Genomic DNA, 16,136 nt, shown 5'->3' on the forward strand with positions numbered 1-16,136 from the left:
CTCCAGGGACTGCAGTTCGGTACTTGGGTTGTCAGGTTGGTTTGGATTTGTCCCCCGAGCAGCAGATGGCTCCTCTTCTCCTGTCCATCAGGAGAAAGCTGTTACATTGGAGCTCAACACGACTTTCGCTGGCTGGTAGAGTAGTAGTTGCCAACCAGGTGTTGTTGGCGACTATGTGGTACATCACTTCTTGCTGGATCTTCTCGAGTTCTTGCATCAGCCAGGTAGAGAGGCTGATCAGGAACTTCCTTTGGTCTGGTTGCGACACTCAGATTGCCCGAGCCAAGGTGGCTTGGTTGGTCATCACACTTCCTTGTTCTCAGGGAGGGCTTGGGATCATTGATCCAGCACAGCAGAGCAGAGCCCTTCTTGGGAAGTTCGTCGTCAGAGGACTTCTTCCAGGCGAGGAGCCCTGGAAGGAGTTCTTGTTGCAGAGGCTTCGTGCCAGGGTGCCTCAGGCAGGAGGCCCTTGGCAACCTTCGACCAGATGGGTCTTTACAGAGTTGCGCCGAGTTGGTTTGAGCAGGAGACTGGAGGACCGATTCGCTGTGAGTTTGCTTCGGTCTTGGGAGCTATTGCGGCGTGGCCTAGAGCAACGACAGCCGACGTGCACGGAGGAGCGCCTACGGCAGCCCCTCGTCTGGAACCCCATGGTTAGCACTCAGAGAGGCCACTTGGTTGGGAGTAGGCCTCATGTTTCTTGGGGTCCCATGGCAGCAGGTCCAGCGCGCTCTCTAGGTGACTGGCTAGAGTTCACAGGTTTGTCAGAGGAGGTGCAGGTTGTCCAGCTACAGGGCATGAGAGGGTTTCAGAGCATGTGTCAGGACATCTCAGAGTCAGTTCCAGCTGATTGGCTCACGCCTCTCGAGCCAGTAGCACCCCGGTGGATGGGAGCCTTCACACGACTGGAGGTTCTCATTTCAGTCAGGGCTTGCTCAGAGACTGTCCCAGCCCTGTTCTTCGAGCTTCAGGGTGGGGGACGATTACAGAGAGTTGCAGTAGAGGCCCCGCAGGTAGCAGAGTGTTGTTTCCAGAGGATCCGAGTTGTGGGCATCTGTGGGAGGACTTGCGTCATAGACCCTGACCCAACAGCTCTTGAGACAGGACACTGGAGGCTATGGGCTTGGGAGTGTTGTCCACTGGCACGAGTACAGTGGGATCCTGGTGAGTGGCTGTGGAGGGACCCATTCTCTTCTGCAGACCGCCCAGGAGTCTCTTTCTTTCAGTACACTGTTCGGCTTGAACGTCATATACTTGCAGCACAGAGAGAGGCCCGCCCCGCTGCAGCACGTCATTTGCAGGAGGAGGGTCTCACAGTTGAGTTCTTCGCAGCTTTTTGGCAGAGGCTGTGGGACTCCAGACAGCCGAGGCGCGTCACCTTGTTCCAGTGGTTGGTTGCACACAGAGCCACAGCAGTAGGGAGCTGGCTTGTACATAGTGGTCTCTCGGCCACATGTACAGCCTGTGACCAGTTGGTGGAGAGTCAGCGACACTGTCTTTGGGACTGTCCCTCGGCCCAGCAGGTGTGGCTACGAGTTCTTCGGCTGATGCCTGCCCTCTCCACGGCTCGGCAGTACACTTGGGGGGCGGCGGCTTGGTCCACCCTCACGGGCCCGGCACTTCAGTTTGAGCTATCTTCCACCAGCAGGATGATAGTGATACAGGGGGGTCGACCTACACTCCAACCTGCTACAGACCTTACTCCACAGGAGTGGAGCAGTGAGAGAGCGGAGTGTTGGGAGCTCATCAGCGGCCTAGCTCTCTGGTTCATCTGGCGGGCCCGTTGTTTCCGCATCTTTGAGGCTCGCCTTGTACCACTAGCAGAGACTGTTCGTGACTTTTGGCTAGAGCTGATCCATACTCTCAGAGGACAGCTTGAGGGACTACAGGGCAGCTCCGACCGCATGCGGGAGCGCCGCGAGGCTTTCCTTCGTCTCTGGCGCCCTGGGCCGTTTTACTTCATGATCCAGGGAGTGCTCAGATGGCACTACTGTCCACCTGTGTGGCTTTTCCCTCCTCCCATCTCTTGATTTAGCCCCATTGTATATATGCTGTTTTTTCATTGGGAGAGTCTCCCCATCATGTTTGTTGTAGCCCTCTCTTGTAGAGGTGGATGTAGCCCTATGGGCAGCTTTCATTAACTAATAGAAGGATCTTTTTCTCGGAAAAAAAAAGGACCAAAGGGCATCACTAAAAATTCGTAAAGGCCAAACGTTGTTCTAAAAGCAGTCTTGTGCACATCCTCTGATCTAATGCGGATCTGATGGTACCCACTCTTATCCTGCTAAAACATAGTTGCTCCTTCTAATTTGTCCATAATATCATCAATTCTAGGTATAGGGAACCTATTCTTGATGGTATTCTTGTTCAGTGCACGGTAGTCGATGCACATACGCCATGAGCCATCCTTTTTCTGCACCAACAACACTGGAGAGCACAATGGAGATGAACTGGGCTGAATCAGCCCCTTTTCTAACAGCTCCTGTACTTGGCCCATTATCTCTTTCTGCTGAGCCGCACTAACCCTGTACGGTGGCTTATTTGGTGGGCTACTGCCTGGCACCAAATCTATCGCATGGTCTTCGGGTCTCTCTAGCGGTAATTGAGACGGTAATGAATCGGAAAAACAGTCACTATACTGTTGTAAAAACATTGACCTTTCTTTATCTAGCATAGATAAATTTGATTCATCACAATCTGACACTTCACGTGCAAAAACCAAGTACGCAGAAAGATGCTTTTACATTACAGAAGTAATAGCAGAAGCTGATACAGTAGGAATAGACTCCCCTTTAAGCTTTACATCCATAATGTGAGTCTTTCCGCTGCTCTGTACAGTGATCTTTTTGTTGTAGGCATCCATGATTCCCTGTACACGAAACAACCAAGGAATACTTAACAACACATCACATCCATCCAGTGGCATGACGTAAAATTCTTCAACATCTACATAGGACTGGATATGTAGACGCAACTTTCCAATGATGGGCGTCACAGCCTCTGTATGGCCAGGACATGCCAAACCTGCCTCTACTGTATACCCCATCTCTTCAGGCCTGATTCCCAACTTTGAAGCCAATTCTGGGGAAATGAAGTTGGCTTTGGCACCTGGATCAAAGAAGAAAAGCACTGTTTGATCCCTGACCTTTCCCCATGCTCTGCAAAGCTCACTTGCATCTGAATTTGGCTTGTCGCCCACCATATCTGGCACTAGACCAACCATGGGCTTCTTTCCTTTCCTGTCCTCCTTGTCTTCAGAATCAGCTGGCCTTTTCTTTGTTGGACAGTTGTAAGCAATGTGGCCAGGCTGCTCACATATAAAGCATTTGTTCTCTGTCCTCGGGACCTTCTTTTGCTCTTCTGACTTGCGAGGAAAACGTCTTTTCCATTTCTTTGCTGGTCCCTTTTCTGATTCAACCGTAGCTTTATCTTTCCCTGCGTTGGCTGACTCTTGAGTCCCTTTAGGAGCCTCATTGGGAACGTGCTTCTTGGCTGAATTTTTCTTGCTTGATCCTGCCTTGACACCAGTGTTAAATTCACAATCTTCTCCCTTGAGCAAACCATTGCCAGTGTTTGCTACCTCGATGAGCTGCGTCAAAGTAGTGACTTTTGTCTTCGTAAAGTACTTTCTCAATCCTTTAGGTAGGCCACAACAGTATTTTTCAATTTGTTCTGTCAATGGCACAAACCTATAGGAAGTTACTGAAAGTAGAGCTTTCCAAAACTTCCGATTGTAATCATCCAGATTTCTGCAAGTGGCAGCATTAAGCTGGTGCCATTCTGTCATGACATCTGCTTCAAAGTCATCAGATAACCATGCTGTTGCAAAAATCTGCTTAAAGTAAATCCATGTGGACGGAGCTTGCCCTTGAAGCAATAAAGTTGTCCACCATTGTCCCGCATTCCCTGTCAAGAAAGTGGCTGCCTTGCGGACCTTTGAAGCCTCTGTAAAGTTTCCCCCTGCATAGGCCTTGTCAAACTGCTGGAGGAATGAGAGAGCCTTCTTCCTGTCATCAAACCCTGTAAAGGTCGTGAAAGACACACCTTTGCCACCTTCTTTGTACGGAGTTGGCCTCTCCATCAGCGTTAAATTGTCATATGGAAGTGACTGAAACATGGGAACACTGTTAGGGTTCATTTGTGTTCCCTGACCGCCATTAAGTTGACCTGGAAACGCCATATTTGGCTGCTGATTTGTAATTCCAGCCATACCAAAATTTTCTTGTGGCATCCCAAATTGGCCCTGAGTGCTCTGAAACCCTGGTTGCATACCCATGACACTGTACATGGGGTTAGCCATCATCGTTTGAGCACCCCCGAACACTGTTCCTGGCATATAAAACTGATTTCTAGGTGAATGACCAGCCATGCTCTGGAATACCGATCCACCTCCAAAATAGCCAGGGTGTACTGAAGGTGGTGGGAAGACTTGTTGCATAGCCTGTAAGTTGCTTCCCTGCCCATTAGAACCAGCTATAGGCTGCTGAAAGGTGGCGGGCTGAACTGGTACAGCTTGAAAAACTGGCATCTCAGCCACCTGTTCTTGCACCTTAGGCACAGGTTATGGAGACTGCATGTTCTCCGTCAAGTGTACAGGTGTTTCCATTGACTGTGCGGTATGAATCACCTGTGCTCGAGCCTTAACAGGCTTTTGAATATGATCCAGTGACCCAACTTGCTGAGACGGAAGAGGAGGTTGCAGAAATGCTAAAAACCTCGGGTTCTGCATTACTTGTGTGAACATGGCCACAGCAGTAGCCAACTAGGTCCTGAATATATCATCATCCGTCTGTGGTGGTCTTGAGGACTCACCCACTTCATCTGTCTGTTGACCCTGTGAAGAGGAAACCTCTTCAGTCACATCATCTGGTCTGTTAGCCATAATTGCTATTCCCTGTGTCTGGTCTACGATCCCCTGTGTCTTCAAGCCTAAACTGACCAAGGCTCACTTCTATGGGAAAAAGTGATTTAACCCGTCGATGGAACCATGAAACCGGCCTGTCCAATCCAAAAAGGGCAGTAGACTTTACTTTAAACCTTGATTTAGCTTTCACCCATTATTAGTCGTCTATTATACCTGCGCTATAGTGACACAAGAGAGGGGAATGGGATACAGATGCTAGAATGCACCTGTATGAGAAGACCGACACCAGATTGGCCCCTAACTTAGGCGCCCCTTTCGGTATTTCTTTATTGTTTAAAAGAGGGAATATACGCTGTGGTTCTTTCCAAGCTGCCCCGCACAACCTTGGCTGAATTTTGACTGTTCTGGCTTGATTTCGGCAACATAACTATACTAGAACCCTTCACAGTCAGTATTCCCACGCATTGGCCGACTTTCCCGACGCATACGTGCACTTTGCAAAACCTAGCGAGAATCTGCAGCACGCTGAATTCTCTGTTTTCAGCCCTGAAAATGCGCCAGATCCCCTGTACAACGGTCCCCTTGCGTCCCCGAACCTCCTGGGGATATTAGGGTCCATTTAGGGCCAAAACCCTAAACCTGCAAAAATACACAGCAGGCTGTAATTTACTGTTTTGGGCTCCGTTTCGTGTGCCGGTCGCATCCGTAGCAAGTCCTCGACCTCCCGCACCTGTAGGGCTACTTGCCCTTTGAATCGGACGAGATTTCTGGCATGAAACCTCTCCGAATTCACCTGTACCTGTGGGGGATTAACCGCTAGCTAATCCAGTACCTGTGCAAGAGGCTCTTGCCTCGGCAATCGCGCATGAATCCACACAACTGTACATTGGTCAAATGAAGAGCACACTAGAGGGGCATAATACACTGCCAAAGGGGAGAGAGAGGGCAGTGCGTAGCGTGCAGGGCATCACTCCTGGCACCGCACTATGCATAAGAGGGAAAGCAAGCACTCCATAGCTCTTAACCTGTGACAAAACTGAAAATGAGGCTCTCCCCCTCCTAAATTCAGCGCCAACTCTTGTTGCATGAGGCAAGTGCACCAGAAGGTGCCACTTGGCACATTTACAAGCATTTTCCCGTTTCGGGGTTGCCGCCTAAAAATCTCCCAACCGGCTGCCCAGTTGACTTCACGGCAGAGTAAGAAAATGTTCCCTTTGTCATTCCGGAGGTATTGACGTCAACACATTTTCAGGTCCCAAAATAGCAGTTCCATAAATTTTAGGAGATGCTGCGATTGTATCTTTCTAGGTCATCCGACCCTCTTTGTACACTGCGGCCACATCCAGAACTGAAATGTAGCCTCTATAGCAAAGGATTCCACTTTGGCTAGTCAATGACCCCACTTTGGCTAACCATAGTCTTTGTCCAACCTTAGTGCTCTCTTGCCCTCAGGCCTGGACTCCCTCTGGACAGTTCCACACTAGCTATGCAATGCAGGGCAGTTAAATTTCCCGAGGGGTGTTTCCAAAAAGTGAAAGTAAATAGATAATAAGAAAGAAATCAACAAAAAGGATAGATAGTAGTCACACGCTGGTGACAAAATCCATTGACAGGATGAGGACCATGAGATTATATAATCATGACGGATCATGGCGAAGCACTTTGTACATTCTAGAGATATGCTTGCAGAGTTTCTTGCAGTAAGTTCAACCGAGCCATTTGAGGGTTTTCCAACATTGGACCATGTCTACTATTGTATCTATCTTCAATGTAGGAGACCCCATGATACCGTGAAATTACCGTACTATCATGATTGGGCACACCCGAGCTAGGTTATATGCATCTATTCTTGAGCAACAGCCGAGTAGATGGGTAGAGAGAGCATGCATTCGGGCATCAGGGAAGACACGTTTCATGAGGGGGTTTTCTACTCTTGATCATATATTGACACTCATAGCTGTTATTGAGGAAAGCAGATCACATGGTAGGAGAATTTTCTAGAGCTTGACTGATGCAAAGACTACAGAAAATGGAAGTACCAACAGAGCTTATCTAGGGAGTCATGGCTTTATATAGGACAGTCGTGGGGCAGTTTCGTACTCTCGAGGGATTATCTGAGCATATTCACTCCACTGTTGAAGTGAAACAGGGATGCTCACTCTCCCATACATTGTTTGGTTTGTATGTAGCTGAGGTTTCAGATTACATTGAGAGGGGAGGCGAGAGAGGAGCACAGCTAGCAGGGCCTCTATGCAGATGATAATGTGTTGATCTCATATTTTCCAAAGGGGATGCAGCGACACTTGGATGCATTGCACACTTTTGCTAGTGATAGCGGCTTGTCGGTGAACCTTGGCTTGTTCAATACCAAAGCATAGTGGGTCAAGCGATTTGCACCAACCTTCACATATGGTCAGCAAATGGTTGAGTATACAGATGCATACACTTACCCGGGAATGGTCTTCAGTGGTCCAAAGTTCTCCTTGAGGAGAGCAGAAAAGACCAGACCAACGAGAGCATATGCAACTTTGGGGAGCATGGATAGGATGTGTTCGCACATTCAGTTTCGGGAACCTCGAACGAAGCTCTGGCTATTTGACACATTGGTTACTTCAGCCATGCTTCATGGAGTGAAAATCAGAGTGAAGAAAAGAGAAAACCTTTCAGGCCTTATCAATAGGCTCAAGAGCTTACACCCACAATTGTGTATACGCAACCACAAGTTGATGATAAAGACAAAGTTGCAGTTCTATTGAGTGCATTTGGTAGAAGAGTATGATCAGATCGTCATGGTCCTCAAGAAGAAAGATGCACATCCAAGCTTGGAAGATGTCATCGATTCATTGCATGAGGAGGAAAGGAGCAGAATACGTACCCCAAGGATGATCAAGCTCTTGTTATTTCAAAGTCTAAAATTTAAATCCAAGAAGGGATGCATACACTGTGGGAGGACTAATCATTCAAAAAACTTTAATACAGGTCAAAGATAAAGGGAAGGCAAACCATGCTGAAGAAGAAGGCACTCTTGTTTTCTGGAGCATCTCCTTTGTACCAACACTTGTTTTAGAGACCAGTCTCTGAGTTTGTCCACAGAAACCTCTGAGTTGGAGTTTTTAGGTATTGTCATCGGAGTATGCATTGCTTGTCCTACCTCTAATTGTTTGTAAGGGGTCTTGTCATTGTGCTGTCTTTGTTCAAAGGGAGGGCTGTCATGTAAGCCACCTTGTCTAAAGTATCTTCATTGTCACCATCTTTGTCGCCATTCCATACCCCTAGGCCTAAGGGGAGGATTGTTGGCCCATAACCCTATGGGTATGTCATAAATATATTCTTCCAAATTGTAACTAAACTTGTATTGTTGTGAGAAATCCCTAATTGTAGAATCAACCCACATTCTGTTCCCATTGATTTAGCACCTAAATCTCTCGATCATGGGCACCTCAAATCAGCCTCCAATTTTTCCATTGGTCAAGGCCAAGTGCCTACAAAGCTGTAAGCACTTTCACTTTCAATCAATGCAACTCTTCACGTTTTATCACTATGAGTGGGGCTCTCTCTCTCTGTCTTGCTCCTTGGCTAATCTAACTCCAACAAGGCTGTTGTGCAACAACAGGAGTCTGGAGTGCTCCCACTCAGATCTTAGCCTAGGGAGTACCAACCTCTCGCGCATTGTTAGATTCTACCTGGGTGACCTCCCTGGTGCGAGAGGGGGGGTTCCACGGCCATACGGCCATACTTTCAGAGTTGTCCTCCTCAAATCATGCACTGGTGATTCTTGTTATTGAGGAAGCAAGGGAGGCAAGCCCGGCACTCACAATTCTTGAGTGTCCTTCATGGTGAGAGCCTACCAAGACCCTAGAGGAGATGTGGTAGGCAACTATGAGCTCGTATGGGGACATAGTGCAGTTGGCAGCTGAGGTAATAACAGAGTTAGCAGATTCCTGGATAATGTATCCACCGACAAGCTTCAAGGTGAACTCTGGTGGGCGATAGAGCCATTGGGGAGTTCTTTGAGATCATAGGACCTCAGCACTTTTGCTCAGGGATTAGAGAGTTGTGGAGGCAGGATGGATCTTTGGCTCAGGATCCATTGGAAATACAATGTTTTACAATCACCCTCTCGGTAGAGGAGCCCTTGCTGTCGGACTGAGGTATGGATGTATGTGAGGCAGGGTGTCATGGCTGATATGGCAATGGACTTGGACAGGCAGTCCTTAGCAGTGGAGCTGTTGGATGCATTGTGGGCCTATCGTGCAAGAGTTTCCCTGGAGAAGATACTCTCACACCAGGTTTTTTCATGCAGTATTGGGAGTGTGCTGAGACCTGGTTTGCAGCACTGCTTTCACGCAGAAATATACTGCTATTTCACCAACCTGTAGTACATATACTAATTATTTAATTGCTTCAGAAAAGACCAAAATCCACGAGTGAATATTGCAGAGCATAATAGTCATCCAAGAGTAGACTCAGCTTGTGTAAGCCTTTTCAAGAGGCAAGGAGATTTTCCAGGAAGAAGCAGTCAGTAGCCTTCTATCATTAGGACCTCAAGTCAAGAATTGTGGTTTTCATAGTTAAAGTCACAAGCCCTGATCTCTTTACTTTGGATTTTACATCGGTGTGTGCCCTGGAGATGATTCTACCGTACAATTCTTCTTTTTGATAGCTAGAACCCGAGATACATTTATGCAAGCCTTACCTTGGGATCCCCAATTAAAGATATGGCTACGCTGAGTCTCCTCTTCATACCACCACTGTATGTCTCTACTACTCGGTCTCCAACACCTCCATTTAGAAGGTTCACACTTTTCAATGCATCTACAACTGCCTGTTCCACATAAAATTTCATAATCAAGCATCATAGTAACAACATCATCCAATAAAAATCCATAAACATATTTTATGGGGAATACGTGATCGCAGCAGTAGGCACGAAGAAGACAGTGGACCTTTGAATACTTAAATTTCCAACAATTCCACCCCCCAGATTTCTAGTTCAGAATTTTCATTATGGGATCGCCTTAGTGCATGTGAACAGAAGTGTTTCCCTTCAAATACCTACGTTATCAAGAATTTCTCCCTTCAGATTTTTTAGCCTCCCATAAAAAAGCAAATGCTCTCGACCTGTTAGGCTTTTCCATAATAGGCTGCAAGACAAACGGAAAGATCAGTCGAGGCACAGACGGAATCATAAACACTATGCTTTCTTTCATCTGAAACCTTACTCAAACTGTGGGCAAACACCCATACATAGATAAATTTGATTCATGTCTCTCCTGATGTCCAGCCCTTTTATATATGCTGTACCTGAAGTGGGCTTTGAGAGCCCAATCATCTGCAAACACCTCCACCACACAAAGCCAAGACACTCTCAAGAAGATATAAAAGTTTTTTGGGTTGAAGTATGTATGGTTCAAAGAGTTAGAATGCCCCTTTGTTAGAAATTCATCAATCATACTCACCATGTTTATACTTGACGTTTTCCCAGCACCATTGGGCCCCAGCATGCCAAAACATTGCCCACAAGGAACAGCCAAGGAAAGACCTCGTACGGCATACTTGGATGCAGCACGATTTTCGCCATGATAGACTTTTCGTAAATCATCACAAACTATGGCACATGATGTTGCATCAGAAGCAAGGATCTCACTTACAGATTTTTTCTGCAAAACAGGCTTGAAACATGAAAAGATTATGGAGTGACATTAGGCTGTCACTGATGATGCGGGCACACCAATAAATACAGGTCTGCCATCATGCTAAGTATGAATGCAGAAATAGCCAAAGATTATCAAGCAAACACTATTCTTTTGCACTATTCTCAAAAGAGAGAAACTTTTACCTCATCTAGAACATCCAATTTGTTAATCTCAATTTGTGTATCAAAATCTTGAACTTTCATTCTTTGCCCTAGCAGATACTGATGCAGATGTTTCAGTTTTTCCCCCAGGAAACTTGAGTTATTCGACTGGAAGAATTGGTCCAGATAGAACGAAAAAGGTGTGATGAGAAGCCATTCCAAAAACATTATGATGAAGACTTGTGGCATTCCATTCTCTACATCTTTCATGTTCTTCCACTGCATACCCCTCGTTCCCTGATAATAACCTGTCAATGAGTACTGGGAAAACTCATAGAGGCCCCTGTATAGAGCAAAACCAGGCAGCAGCTCCAATAAAAGTATGGCACCTTCTGCACAACCAAAGGAAAAAAGCCTGACAGTCAATTATGCCCCGTATAGCACGTAGACACAATACATGCATGATCACTGGTTACTCCCAAATGCACACCTCGACACATGCATTTTCAGTCAATTCTCTGTAGTTCAGTTTATTTGGAGACTTACTACTGAAATTCCGATCCTCGACAAAAAACTGGAAAAGAAAAGCACCAAGTAGACCAAATCCAAATACATACTGATAGCCAACAACTGTTAAACAGGCAAAAAGAAACCAGAGGAGTTAGAATCAACTCAATCTGATATGGCATTGCCACTAGTCCATGAGATAAAATATTTATATGCACTGTACACAACTTAATAATATTGACATACTGTATGAAAAAATAAATCGCAAGTCTAGCACTCAGATGTACTTTCAAGAGCATAGTAAGCATTCAGAGGATAGCCAGATGATTTGGGTACACAAGTAATGGGAAAGTATAGGTCTCCAGAAATTATAGATTGATCTCAAGCGATTTCTTTTTGTGTTAGCAAAAACAGGTCTTAATTAAAGAATGTACACTAGAAGAGGAAGGCTGTCGGTGGTGAATACAACACCCTAGACATAAACGCCCAACCTAATACGACATAAAGCCGAGGAAACTGTGTGGAAACTGCAAAAAAACTCTTCTGTTCAAAGTTAGAGAGAGCCTTGGAATCCTAAAACCCATTGATGGGACCTTCTCAAACCTCTCCGGTTTGAAGGCCTTAAAAAATTAATTCTAAAGAAGAAAAATGCATCAAATTGTGAACAACCTGGAAAGGGGGGGCCCTCTTGCTATCAAGCATGGCTTCCCATGAAGGCCAAAGCACCAGTCATACTCTTAATAATATTGCGTTAAAGACAAATTTCCCAGCCGCACATGGCTGCCCCACACTAATATTATGTAACTAACCATTCTATTATTCTCTTAATGCCGCAGTGACAGCAGGATGAGCTCCACGCTCCACCCCCGACTTTCTTTTTTTTGCTACACAGCAAGTGTGCGCGAGTCTTTGTGTTATTTTTCGGCCTAAACTTACTGGTCACATACAAGTGTCAATTAATCTCACCCACTTTGTGAGGGTCTTCTATCCTTTCGCTCCTTTTAAAAATTACACTAAAGGCAACATGTGTGCCGTACCGGTGTGTGGCCATTGGTTAGATACCAATGAAAAGCAGGTGACGTAGCCTCTCATCATGATCTCAATAAGAGCACTTACATGAGAACTGTCCACCCAACCATAGGAGCACTACATATATAGAGACTGGTCTTGGCCTAGCCACACCTAGCCGGACATTGCCTTAATATGACCAGACCTGCGTTGTGCTCCAAGTTAGCGACAAAATGCTACGACCCGCTCGTAAAATCACAAGTCACTACACGCCCAATCACTAGCAAAATTCGGATAGCGATATGATATTACTGCGAATTCCACGATGGTTGCCTTCTGTAAATCCTTTTCTTTAATTATTCTCCTTCTAACGGCATATATATTCACAATTTGATACTCCATTGAAGCTTCACACGCTAAGAACCAGAGATTTTACACACAAAGACACAACAAACCGATGCTCTGATACCAAATGTGAAGAGCACTACCCAATGGTTTTCTGCAATCCTCTGTTTTTTGCTCGGAGCCCCCTTCGTTCCCTAGCTCGTCACCTTCTACTTTTGGTCACCAGTCGGAGGCATGATTCTTGACTCACCACCCAACCATTAAGTTATCCCTTGGGATATGAAATAGTAGGTTTCCCGCCTAACCATCTCCTTGGATAATATCCCCCGAGCTTAGCCGTGGGTGTATCAGACCCTTGCCGCACATGCCTCATCCCAGACCATCTTGACCTACCAAGCTAGTCTTTTAAATTCTTCTAGGACCATCTTGGCCCACCAAGCCAGTTCCTTTAGTTTTTCTGCTAGTAGTGCTTATGAGCATTGGACAGAGATACGCACTCCACATCTTGTACATATGTCCATAGCTTTCTTAAAGGAAGATTGGCCTTTAAGTGCGAGGTTATTGGGTTGCAAGCCAATTGCACAGCCAAACATGGCGTGGCTACCCACGCTAACCTTATTGTAATCAACCATCCTATTATTCTCTTATCCTATACATAAGGGGTTGCTGCAGTGAACGCCTCTTGAGCTCCACCCCCAACCTGTGTCTCCTCGCCCTCTCTATATGTATTTGGTGCTTTATCCTTCTGGGAAAGGGAAAGACTTAATGACTAATCTGGGAAAGGGAAAACGATTTCTCCTCCCGCAACTAGAAGATTCCCTTCTGAGCAACCACACGTGCCTCCTCAGCCATATGCAAAATCCTAGCCGTATGCTAGCTATGGGAAGACCTACCTACCCAACAACACCAACCCCTTTCGAAAGACAGCCCCTAGCAGGGTGTGAGACAAATGGATCATCAATGGACAGATTGGCCGACTAATAAATCTATCACAGCTGTGACTAAAATTGTTAACAGTTCCGTACTATTTTTTGCCAATATGAAGGGTCAACAACCAAAGGTTTTGTCCTCTCAACTTAATGTGCCTCTTCATTGCATACTCCCAAGCCCCGCTCTTCATTGACTAGTTGTAGCTTTTCATTTATGGACATGACTAATGGGTCTAGAGTTGTCCCTACATGATGGGACAAGATTGTTCATTTGTGTCTCTTCAACTCCTATATGAATGGGTTTTTGTAACACATTGTTCACTCAATCACCCGAACATTCAGTCTGCAGTTTACTTTCCAGTTCAAGTCTAAGTTCCAAGATCTTAAACACAAGTAGTAACACTTGATTCTAGGGTTAGTACACGTAATCCTCACAGAAGCTTTGATAACACTCTAATACTCCTAGAAGAAAGTAAATTGGAACTGTTGTTTGTGGTCCCACATCATTACCAAATTGTGAAGTCTGTGTCTCCAAAGAAGCTTTGGGCACAAAATTATGGTCCTTGCAAGACTATCAAGGAGAAGTCCTTACTCAGTTATAAGCTTATATTACCTCCTTTCTAGAAAAAATTCATCCTACATTTCACGTTCCTTGGCTCAAGAACTATGCTTGAGAAGGTTCCATTATTCGGAATGCTTCATTTCACGTTCCAAAAACTGAAGAGAAACATGTTCTAATTCTTGAAAAGATTCTGGATGTGCGTTACAAAGAGACTAGACAAAAGATCCTCATAAAATTTCTTGTCAAAAGGATGGATCTTGATGAATCCAATTCTACTTGCAAAAAGATGAAGAAACGGAGCAATGCCCTTCCCTTCTTAGGCTGTTCTTTGACAAAATGCTAGTCCATTGGTTATGTCACGATTGTGACTATGTTGCAGTATTACATACACTCCTAGTTGCAGATACGCGAAGTGCCATGCCAACGAAGACCCCTACGCTTGGATGGTCACACCCCTTCGCCCAAAAGACGTGTCTCTTCGCCAAAAGCCACACTCCTTCAACGATTGGTCACACCCCTTCGCTCTACAGGTGCGACTCTTCGCCCAATGATTGCAGCTCTTCGCCGAAAGGATGTGTCTTTTACGTCTAAAGTCATGTCTCTTCACCAGGAGACATGTCTTTTCATTTGTGTCTCTTCATCTCCTATATAAGGAGCCCTTGTATCGCACATTCAATCAATCAAACACAGAGTCTTCTAAGTCTTATCTCTGAGTCAAATTCAAGTTTCTTAAGTCTTAATCATGAGTTTAAGTACTAAGGATTAGTAACTAGAATCCTTATAGGTTAAACACTGGATCTTATTTTAAATGGGAGGGAATCTCACGATTGTGACTGTAACGAACTTGGACACCCCAAGTCAAGATTCTATCACGATACAACAGACCTTCACTTCAAAACATTCACAAAATTGACACAACCCGGTATAGTTCCGTGCCCAGAGGTATTGGCCCCAAAGAGGAACAACTTAATAATCATGTCACGTCATCACTTTGTAACATACCCCCCTCTTGAAAGAATTGTAATCGCCCTCAATTACGCTTGCAAAACAGACAGAGGCCATAAAGTGTCTTAGTAGACATTGACTGTTAGTACCGACGCACTAGACACACCACATCTAGCACATGTACAAATCGACAGTCGCATCATCGGACATCACTTGACATCACAGGACAGCACATGACAAATCATATAATTCATTCCAAATCTCAGACCATGATTAGTCGGCAACGTATTAGTAATCGCATCTAGATCCAATCGAGACCTCACATATGCCTGATTTAGCAATCCATATTGCAATCATGTCTATAGAGATTTATGAGACCGAAATGCTACAGTCATTTCGTCTTTTAGTTCCTGCACTCAAACAAGTCACGTATAAATCAATCAATATCATTTTCATTTTCAGGAATGACAGTTCATAAAGTCATACAGCAAAATACTGTCAGCCCAGTAGTATCCTGAAACCCAAAGGGACATCAGTGACTCTATATCAAAAATCGGGGTAATCTGTTGACAAAGGAGTGAAGCAACTCCCCTCTTGTGCAAGCCTATTGTCGTAGATTCACCCATGCTGAAATCGGGATTCTATCGGAGTAGACTATGCTAAACCGAATGCTTCAAGGTAAAGTTTCACAATCTGAGGAGTATCTGCTAGGTCCTCCTCCATCCACTTCACATCCAATGCAGGATAGTTCTTGAATTTAACCAAGAACCGCCTAATCACTTTACCTTTAATCTTTCTATCTTTATGTGCCAGTATCTATTCTGGAACGAGTATCTCCTCGCTTTCCTCCACTTCAGGTTGCTCATCTGGCTCCCCATCATCCGGTATACCGCCTTTAAAAGGCTTCAAGAGACTCACATGAAAAGCATTATGAATTCTCCAAGTCTCTGGCAGCTTCAGTCTAGAGGAGACATCATTTATCTCTTCTTTTATCTGGAAAGGTCCATAGTATCCCATGCTAAGCTTTGGAAAAAGCCGCTCCTTTCCCTTTTTCTTTCTCAGGTGTGCCTTCTCAAAGCGTAAGACCACCTAATCGTCTTCCTTTAATTTCAAATCGTGACGGTGTCGATCTGCTGCCTTCTTGTGTCTTTCCTGAGATTTCACTATCGCCTCCCGGAC

The 16,136-nt window shown here is 45.3% G+C and overlaps 1 protein-coding gene across 9 annotated transcripts in view; it reads right to left on the minus strand.

Moving 5' to 3' along the window:
• LOC147454114 (ABC transporter A family member 7-like) overlaps positions 1 to 16,136 on the minus strand; it is a 177,554-nt gene that overhangs the window by 61,709 nt on the left and 99,709 nt on the right. For 5 of the 9 annotated variants that reach the window (XR_015188592.1, XM_086516107.1, XM_086516111.1 and 2 more), the window contains 6 exons: positions 11,208 to 11,291; positions 10,704 to 11,053; positions 10,324 to 10,536; positions 10,087 to 10,196; positions 9,924 to 10,008; positions 9,561 to 9,689 (listed from right to left, as the gene is read on the minus strand). Coding sequence is in view for 8 of the 9 variants with exons in the window: in XM_086516107.1 (XP_086372233.1) it covers positions 9,561 to 9,689; positions 9,924 to 10,008; positions 10,087 to 10,196; positions 10,324 to 10,536; positions 10,704 to 11,053; positions 11,208 to 11,291 (971 nt within the window). In the remaining variant the exon portion in view is untranslated. Of the gene's footprint in view, positions 1 to 9,560; positions 9,690 to 9,923; positions 10,009 to 10,086; positions 10,207 to 10,323; positions 10,537 to 10,703; positions 11,054 to 11,207; positions 11,292 to 16,136 lie in introns of all 9 variants that reach the window. The other 4 variants (XM_086516108.1, XM_086516109.1, XM_086516112.1 and 1 more) reach the window with 4 other exon arrangements.

This window comes from Adiantum capillus-veneris, chromosome 7, assembly GCF_014529385.1.
Source record: "Adiantum capillus-veneris isolate H3 chromosome 7, ASM1452938v2, whole genome shotgun sequence".
In the NCBI taxonomy this organism is placed as follows: Eukaryota; Viridiplantae; Streptophyta; class Polypodiopsida; order Polypodiales; family Pteridaceae; genus Adiantum; species Adiantum capillus-veneris.